General features: G+C 49.4%; 1 protein-coding gene across 1 annotated transcript in view; it reads left to right on the top strand.

Moving 5' to 3' along the window:
- The first annotated feature begins 5,477 nt into the window (after positions 1-5,477).
- Positions 5,478-27,740, top strand: part of LOC114812842 (homeobox protein CDX-4-like) — a 34,396-nt gene continuing 12,133 nt past the window's right edge. The window contains exons 1-2 of the mRNA XM_029067217.1: positions 5,478-5,940; positions 22,805-22,950. Of these exons, the coding sequence (XP_028923050.1) occupies positions 5,478-5,940; positions 22,805-22,950 (609 nt within the window). The remainder of the gene's footprint in view (positions 5,941-22,804; positions 22,951-27,740) is intronic.

Genomic DNA, 27,740 nt, shown 5'->3' with positions numbered 1-27,740 from the left:
GTAGCGAGGTGAGGTAGGAGGGGGCAAGAAGATGGAGTGCTTTAAAGTCAATGGTGAGAAGTTTTTGTTTGCTATGGAGGTGGATGGGCAACCACTGGAGTTTTTTGAGGAGGGGGGTGATGTTCTGAACAGCAGCAGAGTGAAGTACGCACTGGAGCAGGGAGAGGCAGGAGGCTGGGAGGTCAGCAAGGAGACTGCTGCAGTCATCCAGGAGGGATAGGATGAGTGATGCATTAACTTGGTAGCAGTGTGGATGGAGAGGAAAGGGAGGATTTTAGCAGTGTTCTGAAGTTGGGACAGACAGGATTTGGTGATGGACTGAATATGTAGGTCAAATGGAACTGTGAGCCCGTAGGGATTGCCGAATTGTACTTTGCAAGCGCTTAGTACAGTGCTCTGCACACAGTAAGCGCTCAATAAATATGATGGAGTGAATGAATGAACGAGAGAGAGGAGTCAAGGGTGACACCAAGGGTGACTTGTGAGACAGGATGGATGGTGGTGATGGGTCTACAGTGATGGAAAAGTGAGGGAAGGACAGGGTTTGATTGGGACGATAAGGAGCTCTGTTTTGGACATGTTAAGCTTGAGGTGACGGGAGAACATCCAAAAAGAGAGGACTTGAAAGAGATCGGGGCTGAAGAAGTCGATCTGTATGGTCTTGAATCTACCCTGGAAATATGGCAGTGAGGCAGGTTTCTTTACACGGAGTATTTCTAGAGGAGATCTGCCATCTCTTGCAATCCACCCTCTCCACCTTCACATTTTATCTAAAGACTTTCTCCCTCCCTCTTTTCCTCCTTAACAGCCATCTTCAATTGTTGGCTCTCCGATAGCTTCTTCTCCACTGCTTTCAAATATGATCATGTCCCCCCATCCTAAAAGAACCCTCCCTTGACCCCACAGCCACCTCCAATTATCACCATATCTCCATCCTACCAAACTCCTCGAGCGAGTTGTCTACACCCGCTGTCCAGAAATTCCTCTCCTCCAATTCTCTCCGTGACCCCCTCCAATCTCGCTTCCTTTCCCTTCACTCCACAGAAACTGCCCTCCCCAAGGTCACCATTGATTTCCTTCTTGCCAGTTCCAAAGGCTCTACTCCTTCCTTATCCTCCTTGACTCTCAGCTGCCTTTGACACTGTCGACCATCCTCTTCTCCTGGAAACATTTCCCAACCTCAGCTTCACTGAAACGGTCCTCTCTTGATTCTCCTCTCATCTCTCTGGCTGCTCGTTCTCAGTCTCTTTCACGGGCTCAGTTCTGGGTCCTCGTCTATTTTCCATCTACACCCACTCCTTTGGAGAACTCTTTCACTCACATGACTTCAACAACCACCTCTCTGCAAATGACACCCAAATCTCCATCTCCATCCCTGAACTCTCTCCCTCTGTCCAGCCTCGTTTTTCCTCCTGCCTTCACGGTATCTCTACTTGACAGTTAAGTGCTTAATAAATACCATTGACTGAATGACTAACTAATCCCACCACTTATCCCATCCTGCCATGTCTACCGCCTCAGCTTCCTTGCTGATTTCCCTGCCTCCTGTCTCTCCCCACTCCAGTCTACACTTCACTCTGCTGTCCTGATCATTATTCATCCGTTCGTTCATTCGTTCGTTCAATCGTATTTATTGAGCGCTTCTAAAACCTGTTCCACGTATCCCCAGATCTCAAGAAACTGCAGTGGTTGCCCATCCTCCTCGGCATCAAAGAGAAACTCCTCACTCAATCGTCTTTCCCCATTCTACCTTACTTTCCCAATTTCCTACTATTTTTTTCTTTTTTTTTCAATAGTATTTATTGAGCGCTTACTATGTGCAGAGCACTGTACTAAGCGCTTGGGATGAACAAGTCGGCAACAGCTAGAGACAGTCCCTGCCGTTTGACGGGCTTACAGTCTAATCGGGGGAGATGGACAGACAAGAACAATGGCACTAAACAGCGTCAAGGGGAAGAACATCTCCTAAAAACAATGGCAACTAAATAGAATCAATAGTCTCTGTACTACAGCACAGCCCACACACTTCGGTTCTCTAAAGCCAATTTATTTATTGTACCTCAACCTTGTCTATCTCCCCACCGCCCCCTCGCCCTCATCCTGCCTGTGCCCTGGCGCTCCCGTCCTCTTCATATCCAACAGTCACTCTCCCCACCCTCAAAGCCTCATTAAAAGCACACCTCCTCCAAGAGGCCTTCCCCGTCTAAGTCTTCATTTCCTCTTCTCCCACTCCCTTCTGTGTTGCCACTGCCCTTCGATTTGTACCCGTTATTCACTCCTCTCCCAGCCCCACAGCACTTGGCCGGGAATGTGTCTGCTGATTCTGTTGGATTGTACTCTCCTAAGCGCTCCATACCTTTTCGGGATTGCCACCGGGTGAGTTTCCAGTGCTCTACCAGTCTCGGCTACGGGAGGAAGAGTCAAGTGGAGACGTACGCATTCAATTCCTAGCTTGGGCAGTGGCTTGTGAGTGGAAGGCAAGCTGCTACAAGTCAAAACTCACCTGGGCTGGGCAGCAGGAGCACGGGAGGGAGTCGAGGACAGAGACGCAAGTTTACCGCACGGAAGGAGGCAGTGGTAAACCACTTCTATCGCTCTCCATCCATGATGGTTCTGGTAGTGTATCTGTAGAGTTTTCTTGGTAAAAATATGGAAGTGGTTTATGGGTAGGGCTCTGCTTGACTCTTCCTCCCATGGCCGAGACTGGAGAGTACTGGAAACTCTCTCAGGTGCCACCCTGAGAGGGGTCCGCTCTGCTAGACACTATAATATTAGAATTTGTTTCAGAAAATATCAATTGTGATGGCATTTTGGAATCGCACCAGCCCAGAAATTCCCACTTAATCAAAGGTTAGGTGGCCATTTTCCCATAATCATCCAAACAGTAGCGCAAGGTTTTTCAAGAATATAACCCTCTTGTTTTATCTAGCTAAACTCTTTTAAATCCTCTGCTGGTTTTCAAGAAACACTGGACTAGAAACTGCCTTCGGACATAGTACCGTTTTTCGGTCACTACAGAAATTCTGCTTTCGTTCTAATCCCACTGAGATAGTCTGGGGTTTTACGATCTCTGGACGGACTTTTTCCTAAACCGAGTGTCCCTGGCTCCTTGGCTCCTAGCACTTGTTCCTAGTTCTCTGTAGAACCCAAAAAAAATAATCAGAGTGAAGTCTTTGGTTCAAGGTCAATCAATACTGTTTATTGAGCACTTTTTCTGTGCAGAGAACTGTACTGAGTGTTTGAGAGTACAAAGCCAACTCTGCATGTCTGCTGTGTGAACTTGGGTAAATCACTTAACTTATCTGTGCCTCAGTTACCTCATCTGTAAAATAGCGATTAAATCCTATTTCCCGCTACTTAGACCGTGAGCCTTATGTGGGACAGGGAATGTCCAACCTGATTAACTTATATCTACCTCAGTGCTTAAAACAGTGTTTGGCACATAGTAAGTGTTAAACAAGTACCAAAGTCACTTCACTTCTCTGGGCCTCAGTTACTTCATCTTGTAAAATGGGGATTAGGAGCGTGAGCCCTGTGTGCAACAGGGACTGAGTGCAACCTGATTAACTCGTATCTACCCCGGTGCTTAGAACATGCTTGGCCCAAAGTAAGTGCTTAACAAGTACCGTAAATATCATTATTATTATTACAATAAAGTTTAGTAGATGTGATCCCTGCCCGTAAGAAGGCAAACAACTCACAGGGGAGACAGGCATAAAATTCATTTCAGGATAACAGGAAAAAGTGCTAAAATAGCAAAGTAATAAAATGAGAGGTGCAAAATTAACACTAGACCTAGTGAATGCAAACTTGCTAAAGTAGTGCAAGAGTGCTGAAGATGAAACCTGGGGAGAAGAAAAGTTTCACCCCATTTTCAGTTCCATAGCATTTATGTACACAGCCATAATTTCTTTTAATTTCTGTCTCCTCCTCTAGACCGTAAACTCCTTGTGGGCAGGGAACGTGCCTACCAACTCTATTGTATCATACTCTCCCAAGCACTTAATACAGCGAGATTTCAGGAGTATTTTAAAGACGGGGAGAGCTGCAGCCCGAAGGATTGGCTGGAGGAAGGAATTCCAGGCAGGGGAAAGGACATGAGCCACGAGTTGGAAACGGAAGAGCCAAGAATGAGGTATGGTGTGAACGTGTGCTCTGGAGGTAGAGTGTGAGCTGGGGTGTAATGGGAGAAGAGAATGGACAGGTAGGAGGGAGAAAGCAGATGGACTGACTTGAAGCCAGTGGTTGAGTTTCTGCTTGTTGTGAAGCAAAAAGAGAACGAACGGAGTTTGCGGGAGTGAAGGGATGTAGTTAGAATGACACTTTAGAAAGATTGAGCACTTACCGTGGGCAGAGCGTGGTACTAAGTACTCGGGAGAGTACAACAGAGTTTGGTAGACATGATCCCTGCCCTCAACAAACTGCACACAGTAAAGTTTCAAAAATCAATCAGTGATAGTTATTGAAGGCTCACTGTGTTCAGGGCACTGTACTAAGTGTTCGGGAGAGTGCAACACATTAGAGTTGGTAGGCACATTCCCTGCCCACAAGGAGCTTAGAGTCTAGAGGGAGAGGCACGCATTCAAATAAATCAAGTCTGTCTACATAAGTGCTGCGGCACTGAAGGTGGGGTGAAAATCAAGCTCTTAAAAGACCCAGGCCCAGAAGGGAGAGGGAATTCAATAATTAATCCAAGGGTCGATCGACCGAGCTCCATACGAAGCGCATCGGAGAGTGCGATAGGGTAGGCGGGCACAAGCCGGGCCCTCGAGGGGCTTAGAATCGAGTGAGGTACCCACACAGGCCGGCCAACCCGGCTTTCTCATCAGGGCCCTGAGATGGGGTCTCATCTCACCTCATCTGGGGGGACCGGGCCTGGGGGTGAGGTCCCGGGGAGCAGGCCGGGAGCCTGGACCCCCTCTGACCTTAGGAGCCCCCTGGGGAATCCAGAGCTGCTTTCTCGCCTCTCTGGGTGGATTAGTTCTCAGTTGACTTTGCAGGCCCCCGGGAAGAAGAAGACAAAGAGGCAGGGGGGCTTCTCCTCAACCTCCTGGAAGCAGACAAGGCACAAGTCCCGGTCATCCTTCCAGGACGGAGTCCCCGACGGGGAGGGGGAGACTGAGTCCGGGGCGGCCTTCGGGAGTCCCGAAGGAGAAAGGAACGAGCTCCTGGAAGGGCCCGGTGGAGCGGGCCGGAAAACAGCCCCTTCATTTGGATGCAAATGTGATTTGGGGGCTCGGGGAGGGGCGGCAGGCAATTAGCGGTGACGTCAAGCCGAACCTGGAGAAACTGGGGGCCACCGGCACCCGGGGCTGGCCAGAGCCCCCGGGCCCGTCCGTCGTGGCGGGGCCAGCGTGGAGACGGTCTGGGCGAGGGAGAGGCAGAGGGGGGTCGGCGGGGAGGGGGGTGGGGGAGGAGAGATCAAACAGGCCCCGGGGCGGGATGGCCCGGCCACATCTGGCCAGGCGTTGAGCACCATGTTCGGGAGCTGCCCGGCGGAGCGGGGCCCCCCCATGTACCCGGGGTCGCTGCGGGCCGGGGGCGGGCCGGGGCCCCTGGCCGGCCAGTCCTTCGGGCCCGGCCCCCCGTACGCCGACTACATGGGCTACCCGGCCGGCCCCGGCCTCGACGGCCCCGGCCAACAGCAGCAGCAGCAGCAGCAGCAGCAGCAGCAGCAGCAGCCGCCGCCGCCGCCGCCCCCCGCGGGCTGGGGGCCGCCCTACGGGCCCCCCCGGGAGGACTGGGGCGTCTACGGGGCCGGGCCCTCCGCCGCCCCCGCCCCGGGGCCCTACGGCTCCCCCGACTACGGCGCCCCGGCCGCCCCCGGGCCCGGGGGGCCGCCGCCCGGGGCCGCCGCCGGAGCCCACCCGCTGCCCCCCGCCGCCCAGAGGCAGGTCGCCTACGAGTGGATGCGCAGGACCGTCCAGTCGGCCGCCGCGGGTAAGCCGACCCCGGGGGCCGCCGCCGCCGCCGCTCTCCCCCTCCACACCCGCATTTCACCGCTCGTCCTGACGAGGAGGGCGTCTGAGGAGCGCTTAGTCTGTGCCCGGCACCGCTCTAAGCGCTGGGGAGGATGCGAGGTGGGGCTCCCAGGCTTCATCCCCATCTTCCAGATGAGGCCCAGAGAAGTGAAGTGACTGGCCCAAAGTCACACACAAAGTCACGCACTTGCCCCAAGGCGGGGGGCAGAGCTGCGGTGCGGTCAAGGGGGTCAGGTCCACCCCGAGTCCACTCCGCTAAAGCCCTCCTGGCCCGGGGAGGCACAAGAGTCAGTCTTGAAGGCTGGGGGGAGTCAGAGGTCATGGGTTCAAATCCCCCCCTCCGCCGCTGGCCAGCTGGGGGACTCCGGGCAAGCCACTTCGCTTCTCTGGGCCGCAGTGACCTCATAATCGTCATCATAATGATGATGGCATTTGTTCAGCGCTTACTGTGTGCCGAGCACTGTTCTAAGCGCTGGGGGGAGATACGAGGTCATCAGGTGGGGCTCACGGGCTTGATCCCCATCTTACAGATGGGGTCACTGAGGCACGGAGAAGTGAAGTGACTTGGCCAAAGCCCCACAGCTGACAAGCGCCGGAGCCGGGATGAGAAGCCACGATCTCTGACTCTCAAGCCCGGGCTCTTTCTACGGGGCCACGCTGCTTCTCTATCTGGAAAAATGGGCATTAAGGCAGCGAGCCCCAGGCGGGACAGCCTGATCCCCTTGTATCCTCTCCAGCGCTACAACAGTGCTTTGCACATAGTAAGCGCTTAACAAATGCCATCATCATCAAGGCTGCTGAGAGCACACTCCCACACTCCACACACACTCACCTACTCACACTCTCATATACACGCTCGTCACTCACGCACACTTACCACTCGCACACGCGCACGGACACACGAGTGACCCCTAGAACTTTCTCGACTCGCGGTTTCTTTTTCATATTCACAAGATGTGGACCCAAGGAGAATTTCCCGTCTCCAAATCCCCACTGAGAGCTCACCTCCTCCAGGAGGCCTTCCCAGACTGAGCCCTCCCTCTCCCTCCTCCCTTCCCCATCCCCCCCACTCCCTCCCTCAGCTCTACCCCCTTCTCCTCCCCACAGCCCTTGTGTATATTTGTATATATTATTTATTACTCTATTTTATTAACGATGGGCCTATATCTCTGATTCCATTTATCCATTTTGCTGGTATTGATGCCTGGCTACTTGTTTTGTCTGGCTGGCTGTCCCCCCCTTTTAGGCTGTGAGCCCGTTGTTGGGCAGGGATGGTCTCCGTCTGTTGCCCAACTGTCCATTCCAAGCGCTCAGGACAGTGCTCTGCACACAGTAAGCGCTCGATAAATACGATTGAATGAATGAATCCGATCCTGGCTCCGTTGGTAGGGGAGGAGGCCGGGCCGGGAGGAGTCTTGCAGTTGTGTGCGTCAATCCGGAGGGTCGGTTTCACACCAGATGGGCTTTTTGGCAAAATCGAGCTGCAGATGTGTGGGGGTGAGGGGGAGAGATTGAAAGCCACAGGAGAAGGGCTAACCGACTGCCGTCCGAAGGGTCCAGAGGGGATAACTCTAGGGTTTGTCTAGGGAGAGTCTGGGTTCTGCCGTTTATCTGCTGTGTGACCTTGGACGAGTCACATAAGGTCGCTGTTTGATCATCTGTAAAATGGGGATTCAATACCACTTCTCCTTCCCAATCAGTCCCTGCCCCACATGGGGCTCATGGTCTGTGTCTGACCCGACTTCTCCAGCGCTAAGAACAGTGCCTGGCACATAGTAAGTGCTTAGCAATACTTTACTCTTATTATTGTTATTAACATTATTAATAATTCGCTCCTGAAGTCATTCGCTCTGCATTTCCCAAAGTTTTACCTTGCAAGAACACCCATTTTTGCAGGTTGGGAGAGGTTAAAGTGACTCTGAATTCTTATAATAGTAATTGTGGTATTCATTAAGCGCTTACCGGGTGCCGGGCACTGTTCTAAACATTGGGGTGAATACAAGCAAATCGGGTTGGATGCAGTCTCTGTCCGACGTGGGGCTCACAGTCTTGACCACTATTGGCCAGTCCCCCTCTTCCCCCCCACCTTCATTCATTCAATTGTATTTATTGAGCACTTCCTATTGTATTTATTGAACACTCCCAGTGCAGAACGCTTTACTAAACGCTTGGGGGAGAATGGTATAACAAGAAACGGACATATTCCCTGCCCACTACGAGTTTACAGTTTACCTTGATAGAGGGGAAAAGTCGAGAAGCTTCGATTGGAATGGCTGCCTACAGGAGGTTCTGGTGCTTTTAGGAGGCCCCAGATGGACCTGGTTGGTCTTTGAAAAGTCCCACCATCCAAGAAGAACTCAAAGAAGAGCTGGTCAGGAGTCAGTCAGTCATATTTATTGAACACTTAATGTGTGCAGAACACTGCATTAAGCGCTTGGGAGAGTACACTATAACAATAAACACTCCCTTCCCACTGAGCGCCTACAGTGTAGAGGGGGAGACAGACATGAATAAAAATAAATAAATTACAGATATGTACATAAGTCTTGTGGGGCGGGAGGGGGGACAAATAAAGGGAGCAAGTCAGGTTGCTATGCAGAAGGGAGTGGGAGAAGAGGGAAGAGGGACGCTTAGTCTGGGAAGGCCTCTTGGAGGAGATGTGCCTTCAATAAGACTTTGAAGTGGGGGGGGAGTAATTGTCGGATATGAGGAAGGAGGGGGTTCCAGGCCAGAGGCAGGACGTCGGCGAGAGGTTGGCAAAGAAAATAAACGAGCTCGAGTTACTGTGAGTAGATTGGAATTAGAGGCGTGATGTGTGCAAGCTTGATTTTGGTAGGAAAGTAATGAGATGAAGTAGGAGGGGGCAAGGTGATGGTGTGCTTTAAAGCCAATGGTGAGGAGTTTTTGTTTGATGTGGTCAACGGCTGGACTCTCTTGAGGAGAGAGGAAGCATGGTCTGAACGTTTTTATAGAAAAATGATCCGTGCAGCAGAATGAAGTATGGGCTGGAGTGGGGAGAGACTGGAGGCTGGGACGTCAGCAAGGAGGCTGATACAGTAATCAAGGCAGCAGAGGATAAGTGATTAGATTAACGCGGCATCGGTTTGGATGGAGAGGAATGGACGGAAAGGAGATGAAGAGGAAACAGACGCCTGCGTGTCGTGTTTAGAAAGTTGGTCATTTCGCTTAAAAAAAAAAGGCCATTCCGCGCCTCCCACCGCCCTCTCTTTTGCATTTCACCCCGCGACTTTTTGCTAAGCCCAGAATTGGGAGTTTCTCCTCCATTTGCTCGCCTAGACCTGCCAAAGCAGGGAGGAGATATCCAGGGTCCCCCTTCAAAAATTGTCCACGCGTCCTTCAGGAGATGGCGAGGCCGTGACCAGTTTTTACCGTAGACTTTTAAAGCCCTGACCCGGGGCCTTCGGCAGGTAAAGCCAGCCCAGAAAGAAAGCCCTTTAAGTCAACTTCAATCAGCATTTCAAGGGATGAGAGAGCTTCCAGTCCCGATCTGACCCCGCGGCTGGGGCTTCGTCATTTACATGCAAAAGTGGAGAATTCTTCCTCGAGATCAAATGAGTTTGGGAGTTGGGCGCCTGGGAACTCAAGGAATGAATCCTGCCTTGGCCCGTAGCCCGGAGGGAGAGAGGGCCTTCTCCCTCTGCGGCCGTCAGAAATCTTATTTCTTGTGATTTCTTTTTCTTTCAGTTCCCTCACCAATAAGCAAATCTGCGGCCCAGAGAAAAGAGCGCGGGTTTGAGGGTCAGAGAACCTGGGTTCGAATTCCGACTCCGCCACTTGCCCGCTGGGTGACCATGGGCAAGCCTCTTATTAATAATAATAATGGTAATAGTATTTGTTAAGCGCTTGCTATGTGCCAAGCACTGTTCTAGGCGCAGGGGTAGATTCCAGGTAATCAGGTTGTACCCCGAGGGGCTCACAGTCTTAATCCCCATTTCACAGATGAGGCACAGAGAAGTTAAGTGGGTTGCCCAAGGTCCCACAGCGGACAAGAGGCGGAGCCGGGATTAATAATAATGTTAATGTTGGTATTTGTTAAGCGCTTTCTATGTGCAGAGCACTGTTCTAAGTGCTGGGGTAGATACGGGGTAATCAGGTCGTCCCACGTGAGGCTCACAGTTAATCCCCGTTTTACAGATGAGGTAACTGAGGCACAGAGAAGTTAAGTGACTCGCCCACAGTCACACAGCTGACAAGTGGCAGAGCCGGAATTCGAACCCACGACTTCTGACTCCCAAACCGGGCTCTTTCAACTAGGTTGCGCTGCTTAACTTCTCTGCACCTCCCTCTCCTCATCTGAAAAATGGGAATTAAGTTCCTGTTTTTCAAGACTGTGAGCTCCGCATGATGATGATGATATTAATAACAGTGGTATTTGTTAAGCGCTTACTAAGTGTCAAGCACTCTTGTAAAGTCTGGGATAGATAACAAGTTATTCAGTTACTGGAACTGTGACCCCGATTATTTTGTATCTACCCCAGCGTTTAGTATAACCCTTGGTGCGTAGTGAGCCCTTAATTATTGGCGTTCTTCTTATATTTGCTAAGCACTTACTATGTGCTAGGCACTGTACTGAGTGCTGGGATTGATAGAAGATAATCAAGTTGGATGCAGTCCCTGTCCCACAGGGGCCTCAAAGGGGAGGGACATCAGGTTGTGTGCCAGATGAGGTGGATTCCTCTGTTGGGTTTGCGATGGTCAAGGGTCCTTTCTGAAAAGGCGGGGCCTTCTAGGACTCACATGGCCTGTGTTGATTTTGGGGTGAGCCACGCCTCCCGAAGCCTCAGCCTTATGTCTTCCAATCCTTCCCTTTTCTCCCTCTTTCTGCAAAAGAGTAAAATATAATAATAATGTTGGTACTTGTTAAGCCCTTACTATGTGCAGAGCACTGTTCTAAGCACTGGGGGAGATACAGGGTAATCAGGTTGTCCCACGTGAGGCTCACAGTTAATCCCCATTTTACAGATGAGGGAACGGAGGCCCAGAGAAGTGAAGTGACTCGCCCACAGTCACCCAGCTGACAAGTGGCAGAGCCGGGATTCAAACCCATGACCTCTGACTCCCAAGCCCGCGTTCTTTCCACTGAGCCACGCTGCTTCTCCAAAGTGGAGCCGAGCACCAAGGGGTACGATTGATCTCACTTTGCACAAGACAAGCCGCTTAAAAGGGAATGCCAAAAATCCAGAAGAAAATCCCCCACCGTTAACACTTTGTCACATAGTAAGTGCTTAACGGTACCATTATGATCAGTATTATTACTATTAACACTTGGTGGGCCAAGACAAACCCTGGAAACCAGTTTCATACCCAATTTCATCCCACTTCCCTCTGCCCCCTCTCCTCGGCAGATTATTCCTAAAGGCAAAAATACGTTTTTTTTCCTTTTGCTTTTCCTCCTAGAATCCCCGTTCTGTCCAAAAGGAGCCCCAAAATCCAGGACTCTGAAGCATCCTTCTTGGAAATAATAATAATGGTGTTTACACGAGTGCTTAGCGCTGGGGAAAATACAAGTTAATCATCTCGGACACAGTCCCTGTCCCACATAGGGCGCACAGTCTAAGGGGGAGCGAGAACAGACTTCTAGACTGTGAGCCTGTAGTTGGGTAGGGATTGTCTCTATTTGTTGCCCAGCTGTACTTCCCAAGCGCTTAGTACGGTGGTCTGCACACAGTAAGTGTTCAATAAGTATGATTGAATGAATGAATTAATGAACAGGTACTTAGTCCCTACTTTGTGGATGAGGAAATTGAGGCACAGAGAAGCTGAGTGACTTGCCCAAGGTCACACAGCAGGCAAGCAGTGGAGTTGAGATTAGCACCCAAGCCCCCTGACTCCCAGGCCTGTGCTCTTTCCGTTAGGTCACGCTGCTTTTTTAAGAGGAAGGGCAGGGAATTTTGCCTCAAAAATAAGCCTGTTCAAATGTTGAGCTTTCTTTCGACCTCCCTTTCCACGCAGATCAAATCTAAAAGATTTGGGGTTCGTGACTGTTCCACTCTCTGAAACTGAGGTTTTCACCTGGGTCAGAATGACTTCCGGATGATAGAGAGAAAAAGTCACATGGAATAAAACTGGAGGCATTTCAGTGCCCAACCACTCAGTTCCTAAGCTTTTCAATTGATGAGGCCCTTAAACTTTGGCTGTTTTAAGTTGCTACTTTTCTACAATTGTTCCCTTTAAATTCCATAACGGGAGAACCCACACTTATGACTGAGGAAATTCCAAGATTCTGAACGAGGATGAGCTAAGGGGAAGGGGGAAATCTCTCCGGAGAGGCTGCTGACACCTTTGAGAGACAAAGTCATGGCCTGCATGAAGTCTGGAGCTGCTCTACGAATGGCATTGGGTCAGTCAGTCTGTGGGTCAGGCAATCAATCGTATTTATTGAGCGCTTACTGTGTACAGAGCATTTTCCCAAGTGCTTGGAAGAGTACAAAATAACAGTATAACAGCTACATTCCCTGCCCACAAGGAGCTTAAAGTCTAGAAGGAGAAACAGACAATAATATAAAGAAATAAATCACAGATTTGGACTAAGTGCCGTGGGGCTGGAAGGGGGAATGAATAAAGGGAGCAAGTCAGGGCGACTGCACTGTGGCCTGTTGCTCTTCCCAGATCGATACTCTGCTAAAAGTATTCTTTCATTCATTCGATTGTAATTATTGAGCACTTAACTGAGTGCAGAGCACTGTAAATTCAGCTCTTGGGAGAGTACAATGCAACAATAGACACATTCCCTGCCTACAATGAGCTTCCAGTCTAGAGGAGACAGACATCAAGACAAATAAATAAATTACAGATATGTACATAAGTGCTGTGGGAGGAGAACAAAGGGAGCAGGTCAGGGCAAAGCAGAAGGGAGTTGGAGAAGAGGAAAGGAGGATCTTAGTCTGGGAAGGACTCTTTAACCCTACCATGGACCATTATCTTGGTCAAGCATCAACTGGAGGACACAGAGGGAGAGAAATAAACAGTGTGACCTAATGGGTAGAACACGAGCCCGGGAGTCAGGTGGAGCTGGATTCTAATCCTGACTCTGCCACTTGTCGGATGTGTGACCTGAGGCAAGTCCCATAACTTCTCAGTGGCTCAGTTACCTCATCTATACAATGGGAACTAAGACTGTGAGCCGCATGTGACGTGGATTGTGTCCAACCTGATTAGCTTGTATCTACCCCAGCGCTTAGTACATTGCCTGGCACATAATAAGTGCTTAACAAATACCATTAAAAATAGCCTGATTCAAAGATCCAGGGTTAAGGCAGACTCTATTAAGCTTCTATTTTCAGCAGCACAGGTAGCCACGAAAACAGCCCGATACAAAACTCTTCTTGGGATCTAGGATGACTTGCCCGGACCATTAAAATAGTTGTTTGGGTAGTTTTGCCATCCAAAAAGCAGTTGGGTAGGTTCTGAAAACATACAGGAAGGATGCAGTAGGGAAGAATAACTACTGTAGTATTTGTTTAACTCTTACTACATGCGAAGAGCTCTACTAAACACTGGGGCAGATTCAAGATAATCGGGATGGGCCCAGTCCCCGTCCCTCCCCTTAAGGTAACAACAACAATAATATTAATAATAATAATAAAAATAACTGTGGTATTTGTTAAGCGCTTACAGTTAAGTACTTGGCACTGTTCTAAGCACTGGGGTAGATAGAAGCTAATGGGGTTGGACACGGTCCCTGTCCCACATAGGTCTCACAGTCTTAAGCCTATTTTACAGATGAGGGCACTGAGCCCCAGAGAAGTGAAGTGACTTGCCCAAGGTCACACAGCAGACAAGTAGCAGAGCTGGGATTAGAACCCATGACCTTCTGACTCCCAGGCCTGTGCTCTATCCACTATGCCCTGTGTTAATCCTCATTTTACAGATGAGGAAACTGAGGCGCAGAGAAGTGAAAGGGTTTGCCCAAGGTCCCACTGCAGACAAGTGGCAGAGCCAGGATTAGAGCCCAGGTCCTCTGACTCCTGGGCCGAGCTCTTTCCAGTAGGTCAGTGATGCTGGAGACCACTGCATTTTCTTATATCACTCAGGAGCATTATTCATTTTCACAGGGTGGAGTTTTTTTACCTTTTTCCACCTCCACTAGAAGAGTGAAAAGTGAAGCGAGTAAAATGGAATCAAATGCCATTTAAAACAAAAAAGCGAGGTGTGTCGAACAATTATCAAACCCCAGAGTTTTCCCCAGAGTCGGGTGTGTTTTTCCAATTTGCTCTGCCAGTGTCGACCCCATCGTCGACCAACTTACTAAAAAGGATACCTCTGATCCCCACTGGGTGATTTTCCCCAGGCCTCAAAAGAACAAACTTTTTTAGTTTTATTTTGACACACACACAGTGGAGAATGGAGAGGAAAATACTGTGATATTTGAAAGTTTAGAAAGAAGCAGCAGAGCCTAGTGGAAACCCAAGTTCACCTCTATCGTCACTGGGTCTTCAGGACCCCATATAGGCAACTTCTCCTTTCTGGACCTTGGTTTCTCTGGCTGTTAATCAATCAATCAATTGTATTTATTGAGCACTTATTGTGAGCGCTTGGGAGAGTGCAAGATAACAGAGTTGGTAGAAATGTTCTCTGCCCCCAACAAATTTACAGTCTAGAGGGGAATTCCTGAGCTACCAGCAGATGTCCAGGGCAGACAACAGGACTGGAAAATATCTAAACCCTCACCCTTGTTAGGTGCAGAAGTCTTTTCTAAAAATGAATTAATAATAATAATAATGTTGGTATTTGTTAAGCGCTTACTATGTGCAGAGCACTGTTCTAAGCGCTGGGGTAAACACAGGGGAATCAGGTTGTCCCACGTGAGGCTCACAGTCTTAATCCCCATTTTACAGATGAGGGAACTGAGGCACAGAGAAGTGAAGTGACTTGCCCACAGTCACACAGCTGACAAGTGGCAGAGCTGGGATTCGAACTCATGAGCCCTGACTCCAAAGCCCGTGCTCTTTATTGTATCCAACCATGGAAGAAAGGGAAGGTGCCAGTCAACAGATCTGGGTTTTATTACCAGCTTTGTTATTTGCTTGCTGTGTGATCTTGGGCAAGTCATTTAACTTCTCTGTGCCTCAGTTACCTCATCTGTAAAATGGGGATTAAAAACTGTGAGCCCCACGTGGGACAACCTGATCACCTTGTATCTCCCCAGTGCTTAGAACAGTGCTTTGCACATAGTAAGCACTTAACAAATACCACCATTATGAAAGGGAAGGTGCCAGTCAAAGTCAACAGGTCTGGGTTTTACTCCCAGCGTTGGTATTTGCTTGCTTGTGATCTTGGGCAAGTCATTTAACTTCTCTGTGCCTCCGTATCCTCCTCTGTAAAACGGAGATTCAATCCCTGTTATTCCCCCTTAATTTATAAGCCCTGTGAGAGACAGGGACTGGGCCTGACTTAATAAACACTAAACACTTAATAAATACCACCCACATAATAATCGTTATTATTATGCTTAAAGGAATCTTGGGATGAATACTCTACTACAAATAACTCAAAACCCTTCCCACTTTGGTCCCAAAGTGCAGTAATAATACTTGTGAAACACATATTGCATAGAGAAGCAGCGTGGCTCAGTGGAAAGAGCACGGGCTTGGGAGTCAGAGGTCATGGGTTCGAATTCCAGCTCTGTCACTAGTCAGCTGTTTGACTGTGGGCAAGTCACTTCACTTCTTGGTGCCTCAGTTACCTCATCTGTAAATCGGGGATTAAGACTGTGAGCCTCATGTCACAATCCCCTGATTACCCTGTATACTCCAGTGCTTAGAACAGTGCTCTGCACATAGTAAGTGCTTAACAAATAACAACATTACTATTATTATTACGGACGGGAAAGGGAAGGAGACAGAAGAGGGATAGCTTTACTTCACTACTCACAGGCATTCTAGCATACCAACCCATGTGTACAGAGCCCCACAGCACTTAGTCCAAATCTGTGATTTATTTCATTATATTATTGTCTGTTTCTCCTTCTAGACTTTAAGCTTCTTGTGGACAGGGAATGTATCTGTTATACTGTTATTTTGTACTCTTCCAAGCACTTGGGAAAATGCTCTGTACACATGTGAACTTTCTCCTTCACTCCGCTGGCCAGCACCACCAAGGAGACCCACAGCCCTTCCTCAGGGTCAAAGGTTGCCCATCCCCTGGCAGCTTTTGAATCCCAGCCAGAGGAAAGGGAGTAATCAGCAGGGGAATAAATAACCACCTCCACCTCTTCGGCTCCCTCCCCTGGGTTTTATATCCTGCCCCAGGGGCAGACCTCCCAAAGGGATCTACCGGAATCTGCCCCTTCTCCGTACAAGCCCTACCCACAGAGTCTTCTTTTGTCTATTTCCTGAACATCATTGCAGCCCAGCTGCAAACCCTCTCCCAGATGGCCCCGGAAGCTATTTGACGGGGAGGAGCAAAGTGCTGTTACCCTGCGGATGCCGGGGCAGGAGGGGAATGGAGAATGGATTGGGGGGTTTTCCTCTTTGTTAAGGTTTTATTTAGTGAATTGCAGATGGGGGCAAGGGGGGGTGGGGGAGGGAGAGGATAGGTGTTGGGGGGAGCTCGTGGAGGCCTTGAGATCGGATGGAGAGGAGATGACCCCAGGGCTAATGAGGGTGTCTTCCGGAGGGGGAGGGAGAGAAGGAGAAGGGTCCTGGTTTTGCTGATCAGAGTTCATTATCCCAGGGCCAGGGGTGAGGAAACTGCGTTAGACCAAGGGTCTAACGTAGATCTAATAGTTAGAGCCCCAGTTTGGGAAGTGAAACTCTTGGACTGGTCCTGCCACTAGCCTCCTGGCACTGGGTGGCCCCGTGCCTCAGTTTCCCCAGCCAAGAAATGAGTGCCCGGTGCCTAAGCAGTGCCGTGAGTTAGCTAGTCCACGGTGATCCGAGGCTGTGGCCCCATCCCCGAGTCCAAGCAGAGGCCAGTGCTGGCCTTCACTTCTAATGCTAATGGTTTTCTCTTTGTACACGAGTTGTGAGGTCTATTTTTTCCTGAGTTCCATTGTCTGGGGGTTTGAGGTCTATCTGTCATATTGAGGCAACAGACCCTTTTAACACTTCTTTCCGCTTTGATATGCAGCCTGGTCTCTTCCTCGTCCCTCCTTTCTTCGGGGGTTATATTGCCGGAAAGGGTGATGATTTTCACAGCAAATAAAGAGGCCTTCTCCCTGCTTTATTGTCTTCAGAAGGAGGCTGGGGGGAATTTTATTGTCAACGGGGGTGGGGGGAAGGGGGAGCTGTCCTGAGCTTTCCCTAGCTCCTGGGTCCTGCGGACCAAGAATCTGGGAGCAGGCTGAGCCCCTGGAGAAGTGCCTTTGGAGTTGGGCTGGCTTGGAAGACCGGGGAACTACCTGTTAAGTTTGTTTGGTTTTGTCTCCCTCCCTGAAAGGAGGAGCCAGGGTCAGCCAATCCCACCCTTCAAGCGCCCCCCTTCCTCATCTGCTAGGAACAGGACAGCATCTATGGGATCTGTGCCTTTGACAATCAATCATTTTTACTGAACTCTTTACTGCGTACGGACCGCTGTACTAAGCGCTGGGGAGAGTACAATATAGCAGAGGTGGTAGACGTTCTTCAAGTCTTTTTAATGTCGCCTCTGCTGGAGAAGACAGAGTAGTCGGTCAGTGGTGTTTACTGAGTGCGAGTGCAGAGTGCTACACGAGTGCTACAGCGTGCCACAGTTTCCTTATCTGTAAAATGGGTATCCACAACCTGTTCTCCCTCCCCTTCAGACTGTGAGCCTAGTGTGGGACAGGAGGTTTTCCTTATCTGATTACCTTGTATTTGGCCCAGGGCTTATTATAGTTGTAGGCAGAGTAAGCACTTAAATCCCACAGTTATTATTACTATTTATTTTTGTATCTATTACAGTTCTGGGTCCATAAGTGCTTTATAACAATTACCACTATTAGAGTCCGGCAGAAATTCTGGTGGTCCTCACTGTCCCGCCCTCCTTTCTCTCTCCCAGATGGTCTGCGTCCCTCTGTCTCTGTGTCCCTCTGTCTCTGTATCCCCCAGTAGTTAAGCTGAAGAGCTTGGTCACCGAGAGAAGGGAGGAAACCAAGAGCAATCGATGGTATTTATTGAGCGTGTTCTGTGGTGGTAGACGCATTCCCTGGCCACAACGAGCTTAGGAGATAGAGGCGGGGGGACAGACGTCGATATAAATGTTATCCCAATATTGTTAAGGCCAGGTATACGCCAACCACAACGTGACCTCCCAAGTCTCGGTAGCTTCTGAGGAGAATGCTGGCCTGGATGGCCCATTCCCTCCCCCCAACCTCACCCCGCAAACTCCCTCCTGAAGGGAAAGGCCTTAGAAATGGCTGCCATATTTACAACGGGAACCAAAGAGCTCGGGTCTGCTGACATAAAAGGGGACGCCATATTTGTTTATGACTTCTGAATGCGAATGGCCTTCTGCAGAGCCTGGGGCAGTTTGAAAGGCCCGGGCCTGCCTCCTCTTAACACCTCAATGGCCAGTTTAGGGAGCCACTTTAGAGCTCTCCCTCCTGTTCCCGAATTCACATCGGCGAGGAGCCAGAGAGAAAGTAGCCCCCCCAAGATCAAAAGATGTTGGAGAGGCCGAAATCAAGCAAAGCATTAAAGCCCAGCAGGTGATCATATGTTAAACAAACACTTTACACTTCCAGTGAAAGGAAAACAAATGGACCTTCTCCTTGGGTCAGCCGGGGGCTTCCAGTGTACTGTCCCGGGCACTTTGTTCAGTAATTTGAAATTGATATCCCTTTAAATGGCTTTTGGACACGGGGAGGTTGGGGACATTAAAGATTGGAGCGGGGGCCTGAGCAGAAGTTCCAGGAGTCTCCAAACACCACTGGAAACCAGATACCGAGGGGGCTTCTGAGCGGAGAGGGATCACTCTGTCTTCATTTTGTTCGCAGAAGCCAAATGACCCAGTAGAAGCAGCAGCAGGGTGGTATAGTGGAAAGAGTTCCGGCCTGGCTTCTAATCCTGACTCTTCCCCCTGCCTGCTGGGTGACCTCGGTTAAGTCCCTAAACCTCTCTGTGCCTCAATGTCCATCTGTAAAATGGGGATTCGATGGAAGTTCTGTCCTCCGCTTAGCCGTGAGCCCCGTGTGGGACGGAGAATGCGCCCAACCTGATGATCATGCCAGAGCCGGGCTGCGATGCCTACATGCCATGCTCCAGAGGAGCTCCGACCCGTGCTCACTTCCAGACATGGAAACGATATCGGGAAGCACCTGTGGGTTACGAGCAAATGTGATCCGTGTCTGCAGAGAGAGCCGGGCTTCATGGCAGAGAGGACTTAGATAGCACTCCAGATGGAGTCCAGACCACAGGAAACCACTCCCTCCCCAATGTCCCCGCTTCCAGCCCATGGCTCACATCAGTCTTTCAGCAACCGTATCTTCACCCAGGCCCACCCAGCCTGTCGCTTTTTATTAATGATAATAATCATAACTGTGGGCAGGGATTTTGTCTCCCTGCTCTGTTACATTGAACATTGCTTAGTACGATTGAATATATTGAATATTGCTTATTGCAGCACTCTGCACACGGTAGGTGCTCAGTGTTGTTTGACCGAAGTGTGGTATGTTATGCACATACTATATGTCCAGCAGTGTTCTGTTTTTTACTCCTTTTCCTGCCTTCCACAAAACATCGAAGGCAAAGTCAGTCCTCCTCTTTTATCCATCCTCGAGGAATCGAAGGGATTTTGAGAGGAGGATTTTTAAAATTGGTATTTGCTAAGATCTCTTGTATCAGACACTGTACTAAGCAATGGGGTAGATACACAGTAATCAGGTTGGGCACAGTTAAGTGTTTCTCCCTGCCCACGGATGAACAAACAACAGCAAATGGAGCAAAAAGATGCAGCAACAGAGAGTTGGTTTAGACACAGGAAAGAACTCCTAATTGCCCTGGCTTGAATAAAAACTGGAACAGGCCGTCAGGGGAGGTGACTCCATCCCGGAGAGCTCCTTAGAATGATAACTGTGGTATTGGCTAAGCACTGTTCTAAGCACTGGGGTAGCTACAAGTCAATCGGGTTGGACACAGTCCTTGTCCCACAAAGGGCTCAGAATCTAAGTAGGAGGGAGAACAGGCACTAAACCTCCATTTTACAGGGGCACAGAGATGTGAAGTGACTTGCCCAAGGTGATGGAGGGGGGATTAGAACCCAGGTCCTATGGCTACCAGACCTGGGTTCTTTCTACCAGGCCATGCTCAGTGTGGAAAACTGAGGCATTCACCCATTCAGAGGCAGGGGCTGACCCAGATGACTTCTTGAGGTCTTTTGAGACCAGATATTCTTTGACAGCAGGTACTCAGAAAAACAGATAGTAGCTTCCAAGGCATTTGGAGGGGAGGGAGGACCCGAGTAGACTCCGATGCTCAGATGCCAAGTTAAAGAGAACTCCATTCAGTCCAGCTGGATATATTTGAAAAAAAAACACATACCTTGCAGGCAGTCCAGAAGCTGGCTGAGAGGGGCTCTGAACGAGGCCCCACTTCATTCTCAGTTCCCACTATGGATGGTCGACTTCTGGGTTGCAAAGAACAAATCCAATTGACTGACTGACTGGACACAGAACTCCTTTGTGCCTCAGCTTCCTCATCTGTAAAATGGGGATAACAGCTAAGAGTATCTCAGAAGTCCCAGACTCCTGACCCTTGGCCGGCTTGTTTGTTACCTGTGTCGGGCTATGCCCCTCTTCTTCCCCAGCCCTCCTCCTCACCTTTCCACCCTCTGCTGACTCCCACGTCGGACCCGTTGCAAATATCTCTCTCTGCCTGCCTCTTAGCATCACCAAACCATGCAACCCTGAGAAGCAGCGTGGCTCAGTGGAAAGAGCAGGGGCTTTGGAGTCAGAGGTCATGAGTTCGAATCCCAGCTCTGCCACTTGTCAGCTGTGTGACTGTGGGCAAATCACTTAACTTCTCTGTGCCTCAGTTCCCTCATCTGTAAAATGGGGATGAAGACTGTGAGCCCCACGTGGGACAACCTGATTTCCCTGTGTCTACCCCAGCGCTTAGAACAGTGCGCTGCACATAGTAAGCGCTTAACAAATACCAACATTAAATTAAACCCTCCCCTCCTTGTGAGTCTTCCTAAAAACAAATCTCCTCTGGGATCTCCCCCGCACCACTTCTCCATCACTTCAGTGCTCTTTGCCCGAGAAACTGATTTGATTGTATCGATTTAGCCTCTTTGTTAATGTAGTTAATCAATCAATCATATTTATTGAGAGCTTACTAGGTGCAGAGTACTACCACTAAGTGCTTGGGAGAGTACAGTGCAACAGAATTAGCAGATAGGCTCCCTACCCATGATGAGTTTACAGTCTGGAAAGGGAGACGATACGATAAAGTGGTATTGGCTAAGTGCTATGTGCCAAGAAGTGGGGAAGAAACACCACAATCAGATCAGATAGAGTTCTTGTCCCGTATGGAGCTCACAATATTAATTAAGGGGAAGGGAGAACGGGGCTTTAATCCCTAGTTTAAAGATGAGGAGACTGAGGCACAGAAAAGTGAAGTGACTTGCCCAGGGTCACCCAAGAGGTGCATAACAGAACTGGGATTAGAACCCAGGTAATAATAATTATCACAATAATTGTGAGATCAACCAAGCAGTGTACTAAGGTCTTGGGTACAAGATAATCAGGTCATTCATTCAGTCATATTTATTGAGTACTTAGTGTGCAGAGCACTGCACTAAATGCTTGGAAAGTACAATTGGGCAACAGATAGAGACAATCCCTACCCAACAACGGGTTCACAGTCTAGAAGGGGGGAGACAGACAACAAAACAAAACAAATAGACAGGTATCAATAGCATCAATATAAATAAATAGAATTATAGATATATACACATCATTAATAAAATAAATAGAATAATAAATATGTACATAGATACACAAGTGCCGTGGGGAGGGGGTAGAGGAGAGGGAGAGATTCGGGGCGACGGGGAGGAGCAGTAGAGGAAAAGGGGGGCTCAGTCTGGAAAGGCCTCCTGGAGGAGGTGAACTTTCAGTAGGGCTTTAAAGGGGGGAAGTGGGCTAGTTTGGCGGATTTGAGGAGGGAGGGCATTCCAGGCCAGAGGTAGGACGTGGGCCAGGGGTCGACGGCGGGAGAAGCAAGAATGAGGCGCAGTGAGGAGGTTAGCACTAACGGAGTGAGTGTGCGGGCTGGGCTGCAGAAGGAAAGAAGGGAAGTGAGGTAAGAGGGGGCAAGGTGATGGAGAGCGTTGAAGATTTTGAGGAGATTTTGCTTGATACGAAGGTTGACAGGCAGCCACTGGAGATTTTTGAGGAGGGGGGTGACAGGCCTAGAGTGTTTCAGTAGAGAGATAATCCAGGCAGCAGACTAAAGTATAGACTGAAGTGGGGAGAGACAGGAGGTTGGGAGATCAGAAAGGATGCTGATGCAGTCATCCAGTCGGGATACGATGAGTGATTGTACTAACAAGGTAGTGGTTTGGATGGAGAGGAAAGGGCAGATCTTGGCCATGTTGTGAAGGTGAGACTGGCAGGTTTTGGTATTGGATTGGATATGTGGGGTGAATGAGAGAGCGGAGTCGAGGATGACACCAAGGTTGCAGTGTCCCACATGGGGCTCACAGCCTGTAGGAGGGAGAACAGGTTTTGAATCCTCATTTTGCAGACGAGGGAATTGAGGCCCAGAGAAATTAAGTGACTTGCCCCCAGTCACATAGCCGTTCCTCTGACTCCCAGGCCTGGGCTCTTGTATTCTGGGGCAGCAGTTTCCTGTGGCGAAAGTATAAAAATGTGGTTCCAATGAGACATGTGTCTTTCCCAACAGGGAAAACGAGGACACGAGAAAAGTATCGGGTGGTATACACGGATCGGCAGAGGCTGGAGCTGGAGAAGGAATTTCATTACAACAGATACATCACTATCCGGAGGAAATCAGAGCTGGCTGCCAACTTGAGGCTTTCGGAGAGACAGGTAACGTTTCGGCAGCAACTTCCAGATCCCTCTGTTTTCTGGGGGGACCGGAGATAGCCAAATCGGGTAGGCATGTGAATTTGTTATTGCCAAAGCTGAGAATGGCTAGTATGCAGAGGAAGCAGACCGAGGGTGGGACAAGATGAGATGGACCTAATTGCAGTAGAAGGGATGCAGGTTAGACAACAAGATGCAGAGGATATTATCAAGCCCCGGACCCGGGAACGGAGGAAGGCTGGGAAGGCTGCTTCTCTGAAGAGCTACAGAGATGAGAAAACAGCCCCACTTCCTGGGTGGGTTGGTTTATTTTTTTAAAAAATTATAATAGTCTTTGTTAAGTGCATACTACGTACCAAGCACTGTATTAAGTGCTGAGGTAGATAGAAGATGTCCCGCATGGGACTTACAGTCTAGGGGAGATGGAGAACAGGTTTTGAATCCCCATTTTACAGATGAAGAAACAGAGGCGCAAAGAAGTTGCCCTAGGTCACACAGCAGACCAGTGGAGGAGCTGGGATTAGAACCCCAGTCCTCTGATTTCCAGGCCCGGGCTCTTGCCACTAGATCACACTGCTTCAAGCGAGGCTTTCCTTGGGGGAGATGGATGGTCTTGAGGACTTCCCCTTGTTCTCTAAGAAAGCATCACAAGCGTATCCACGTGGCTCAGTGGAAAGAGCAAGGGCTTGGGAGTCAGAGGTCATGGGTTCGAATGCCGGCTCCGCCACTCGTCAGCTGGGTGACTGTGGGCAAGTCACTTTACTTCTCTGGGCCTCAGTTCCCTCATCTGGAAATCGGGGATGAAGACTGTGAGCCTCACGTGGGACCTGATGACCCTGTATCTCCCCCAGTGCTTAGAACAGTGCTCTGCACATAGTAAGCGCTTAACAAATACCAACATTATTATTATTATATCCTGGACCTTTACAGGAGAGAAATTTGTGGATGAATCAGCAAGAGGCTGAGCTTGGTCCCCAGTTAACTGTGCTCTAATAATAAGAATGAGAAGAATTGTGGTGTTTGCGATACGCTTACTCTTTGCAGGAGACTGGGCTAAACCCTGGGTGAGATACAGAGCAATTAGATTAGACATGCGGAGGATGATGCTGTCATTAGTTAAGTGCTTACTGTGTGCAAAGCACTGTTCTAAGCGCTGGGGTGTATACAGGGTGATCAGGTTATCCCACGTGGGGCTCACGGTCGTAATCCCCATTTTACAGATGAGGTAACAGACACAGAGAAGTTAAGTGACTTGCCCAAAGTCACACAGCGGACAAACTGCAGAGACGGGATTAGAACCCACCACCTCGGCCTCTCAAGCCCTTGCTCTTTCCACTGAGCCGTGCTGCCAAGCCTCTGTTGCTTTGTTTTTTCTCTTCTCCCCTCCTCGAGACCGTAAGCTCGGAGTGGGCAGGGAACTTGTCTACCAACTCTTTTTCCTAAGGATTTAGGACAGTGCTCTGCACATAGTAAGCACTCATTCATTGATTCATTGATCTCCAGGTCTTTTGCTTCTCCCTTTCTTCTCAGCCCATGGAACCTCCCCATTCATGGCTACTCTTGAACTCAGAGCTGGCTGGGTTCCAGCTGTGTCCTCCTGGGTGAGGGCTGCGTGGGGAAGGGAGGGAAGGAGTCGGGAGACTTCTCACTCTAGGCTTCAAGGCTCTCCATCCCCTTGCCTCCTCCTACCTCTCCTCCCTTCTCTCTTTCTACCGCCCACCCCGCACGCTCCACTCCTCTGCCGCCCACCTCCTCACCGTCCACCGTTCTCGCCTAACCCGCCGTCGACCCCCGGCCCACGTCCTCCCGCGGTCCTGGAAAGCCCTCCCTCCTCACCTCCGCCAAACTCATTCTCTTCCCATCTTCAAAACCCTACTTAAAGCTCACCTCCTCCAAGAGGCCTTCCCAGACTGAGCTTCCCTTTTTCCCTCTGCTGCCTCTGCTCCCCCTCTACCTCCTCTTCACCTCTCCTCAACTAAGCCCTCCTTTCCCCCCTTTCCCTCTGCTCCTCCCGCCTCCCGTCCCCTCCCCTCAGCACTGTGCTCGTCCGCTCAACTGTAAATATTTTCATTACTCTATTTATTTTGTTAATGAGATGTACATCATCTTGATTCTATTTATTTGCTATTGTTTTAATGAGATGTTCATCCCCTCGATTCTATTTATTGCTATTGTTTTTGTCTGTCCGTCTCCCCCGATTAGACTGTAAGACCGTCAGAGGGCAGGGACTGTCTCTATCTGTTACCAATTTGTCCATTCCAAGCACTTAGTACAGTCCTCTGCACATAGTAAGCGCTCAATAAATACTATTGAATGAATGAATGAATGAAGGAGAGAAAATTCAAGCCACTCCAGCTCTCAGCAAAACAAAAATCCAGTTCTGACTAGGGTGGTGCTTGATAGTCTTGCCCAGGCAAAGCCTAGGTAAAGAGCAACCAGCGGCTCCCTGCATTTATGCAGTGGCTCCCCCCTTTAGACTAGAAACTCGCTGTGGGCAGGGGATGTGTCTGTTTATTGTTATATTGTACTATCCCAAGTGCTTACAGTGCCCTGTACCCAGTAAGCACTCAATAAATACCATCGACTGACTGACTGACTGCATGCCTGTGCCTGGTGGCCCTGTACCTGGCCGTGGCTCAGTCAGAGAACTGAGAAGCCGAACTGAAGAAGAGAACTGAGAACCATTAGAGAAGCAGCGTGGCTCAGTGGAAAGAGCCAGGGCTGAGAAGTCAGAGGTCATGGGTTCGAATCCCAGCTCCGCTACTTGTCAGCTGTGTGACTTTGGGCAAGTCACTTCACTTCTCTGTGCCTCACTTACCTCATCTGGAAAATGGGGGTGAAGACTGTGAACCCCACGTGGGACAACCTGAGCACCTTGTATCCCCCCCAGGGCTAAGAATGGTACTTTGCACATAGTAAGCGCTTAACAAATGCCATCATCATTATCATTATTATTATCATTATTATTATTATCATTATTCAAAATGTCCCTCTGGACTTCTTTTCACCCCTCTCCAGCGGTGCCATCAGGGATGGTGGGCGGCCTGGTCCTTGCTGAGGCCAGAATGCGTGAATGTGCGTGTGCAAGCCGGGTGTGCATGTGCAAAGCGTGTGTGCATGTGTGCGTGTGTGCATGTTTCGCTCTGTTTTGCTCTGCCGTCCGTCTCCCCCGATTAGACCGTGAGCCTGTCATTGGGCAGGGATTGTCTCTATCTGTTGCCAAATTGTCCATTCCAATCCCTTAGTGCAGTGCTCTGCACATAGTAAGCGCTCAATAAATACTATTAAATGAATGAATTGAAAGCCAAATCCTCATCGCTTACACCCAAGACTGCTCTTTCCCGCCTCCGGCTTCTTCCTCTCCACTGCTTCTCACCTCCTGCAGATCAGGGAGACAGGAAACTGGCCTCCAGAATTTGAATGGAGAATGCTGAGAAAATGCCAGTAGACCCCAGGGTCTAGAAAAGTCTTCAACGGGTTCTAGGGAGGGAGATTTCCCAGAGACACAGGGCAGCCATGCAGGGTTACTGAAATCAGCCTCGTGCTCCTCTCCTGTCCCAACATTCATTCATTCATTCAATAGTATTTATTGAGCACTTACTATGTGCAGAGCACTGTACTAAGCGCTGGGAATGGACAACTCGGCAACAGATAGAGACAATTTCTGCCCATTGATGGGCTTACGGTCTCATCGGGGGAGGCAGATGGACAAAAACAAGACAACTTAATTACAATAAATAGAATCAAGAACCAACATCCCATCCCCGCTCCTTTGTCCATCCTACCATTGCTCCTTCTCGGAACAATGAGAGAGAAGACCTGTTCAGAGATTGAAAGAGCACCAGAGGCTGCCAAGAGCCAATCCTGACACCTACCTATCCTTTCTCCTGCACATACTGAGACCTGTGCCTGGCTTATTTTTAATGGTATTTGTTAAGCACTTACTATGTTCCAGGTAGATACAAGCCACCTGTCAGCTGTGAGACTGTGGGCAAGTCACTTAACTTCTCTGTGCCTCAGTGACCTCATCTGTAAAATGGGGTTAAAGACTGTGAGCCTCACGTGGGACAAACTGATGACCCTGTATCTATCCCAGTGCTTAGAACAGTACCCAGAATACCAGTAGAACAGAATACCAACATTATTAACAGTGCTCTGCACATAGTAAGCGCTTAACAAATCCCAACATTATTATAATCAGGCTGGACCCAGTGAGCCCTCGATAAATATGATTGATTGATTGATTGATTGACACAGTCCCTGTCCCTCATAATAATAATAATAATAATGTTGGTATTTGTTAAGCACTTACTATGTGCAGAGCACTGTTCTAAGCACTGGGGTGGATACAGGGTCATCAGGTTATCCCACGTGAGGCTCACAGTTAATCCCCATTTTACTGATGAGGTAACTGAGGCCCAGAGAAGTGAAGTGACTTGCCCACAGTCACACAGCTGACAAGTGGCAGAGATGGGATTCAAACCCATGACCTCTGGTTTCCAAGCCCGGGCTCTTTCCACTGAGCCACACTGCTTCTCTAATGTTGGTATTTGTTAAGCGCTTACTATGTGCAGAGCACTGTTCTAAGCGCTGGGGTAGATACAGGGTAATCAGGTTGTCCCACGTGAGGCTGTCAGTCAGTTGTATTTATTGAGCGCTTACTCTGTGCAGAGCACTGTACTAGGGGTTGGGAGAGTACACTATAACAATAAACACATTCCCTGCCCTGTAGAGTTTACGATCTAGAGGGGAGAGTGACATTACTATAAATAAATAAATGACAGATTAAGTGC

The sequence above is a fragment of the Ornithorhynchus anatinus genome, chromosome 6 (assembly GCF_004115215.2).
Source record: "Ornithorhynchus anatinus isolate Pmale09 chromosome 6, mOrnAna1.pri.v4, whole genome shotgun sequence".
NCBI classification, from domain to species: domain Eukaryota; kingdom Metazoa; phylum Chordata; class Mammalia; order Monotremata; family Ornithorhynchidae; genus Ornithorhynchus; species Ornithorhynchus anatinus.
The sequence above is the reverse complement of the archived record's forward strand: the minus strand, read 5'-3'. Positions and strand labels throughout refer to the sequence as shown.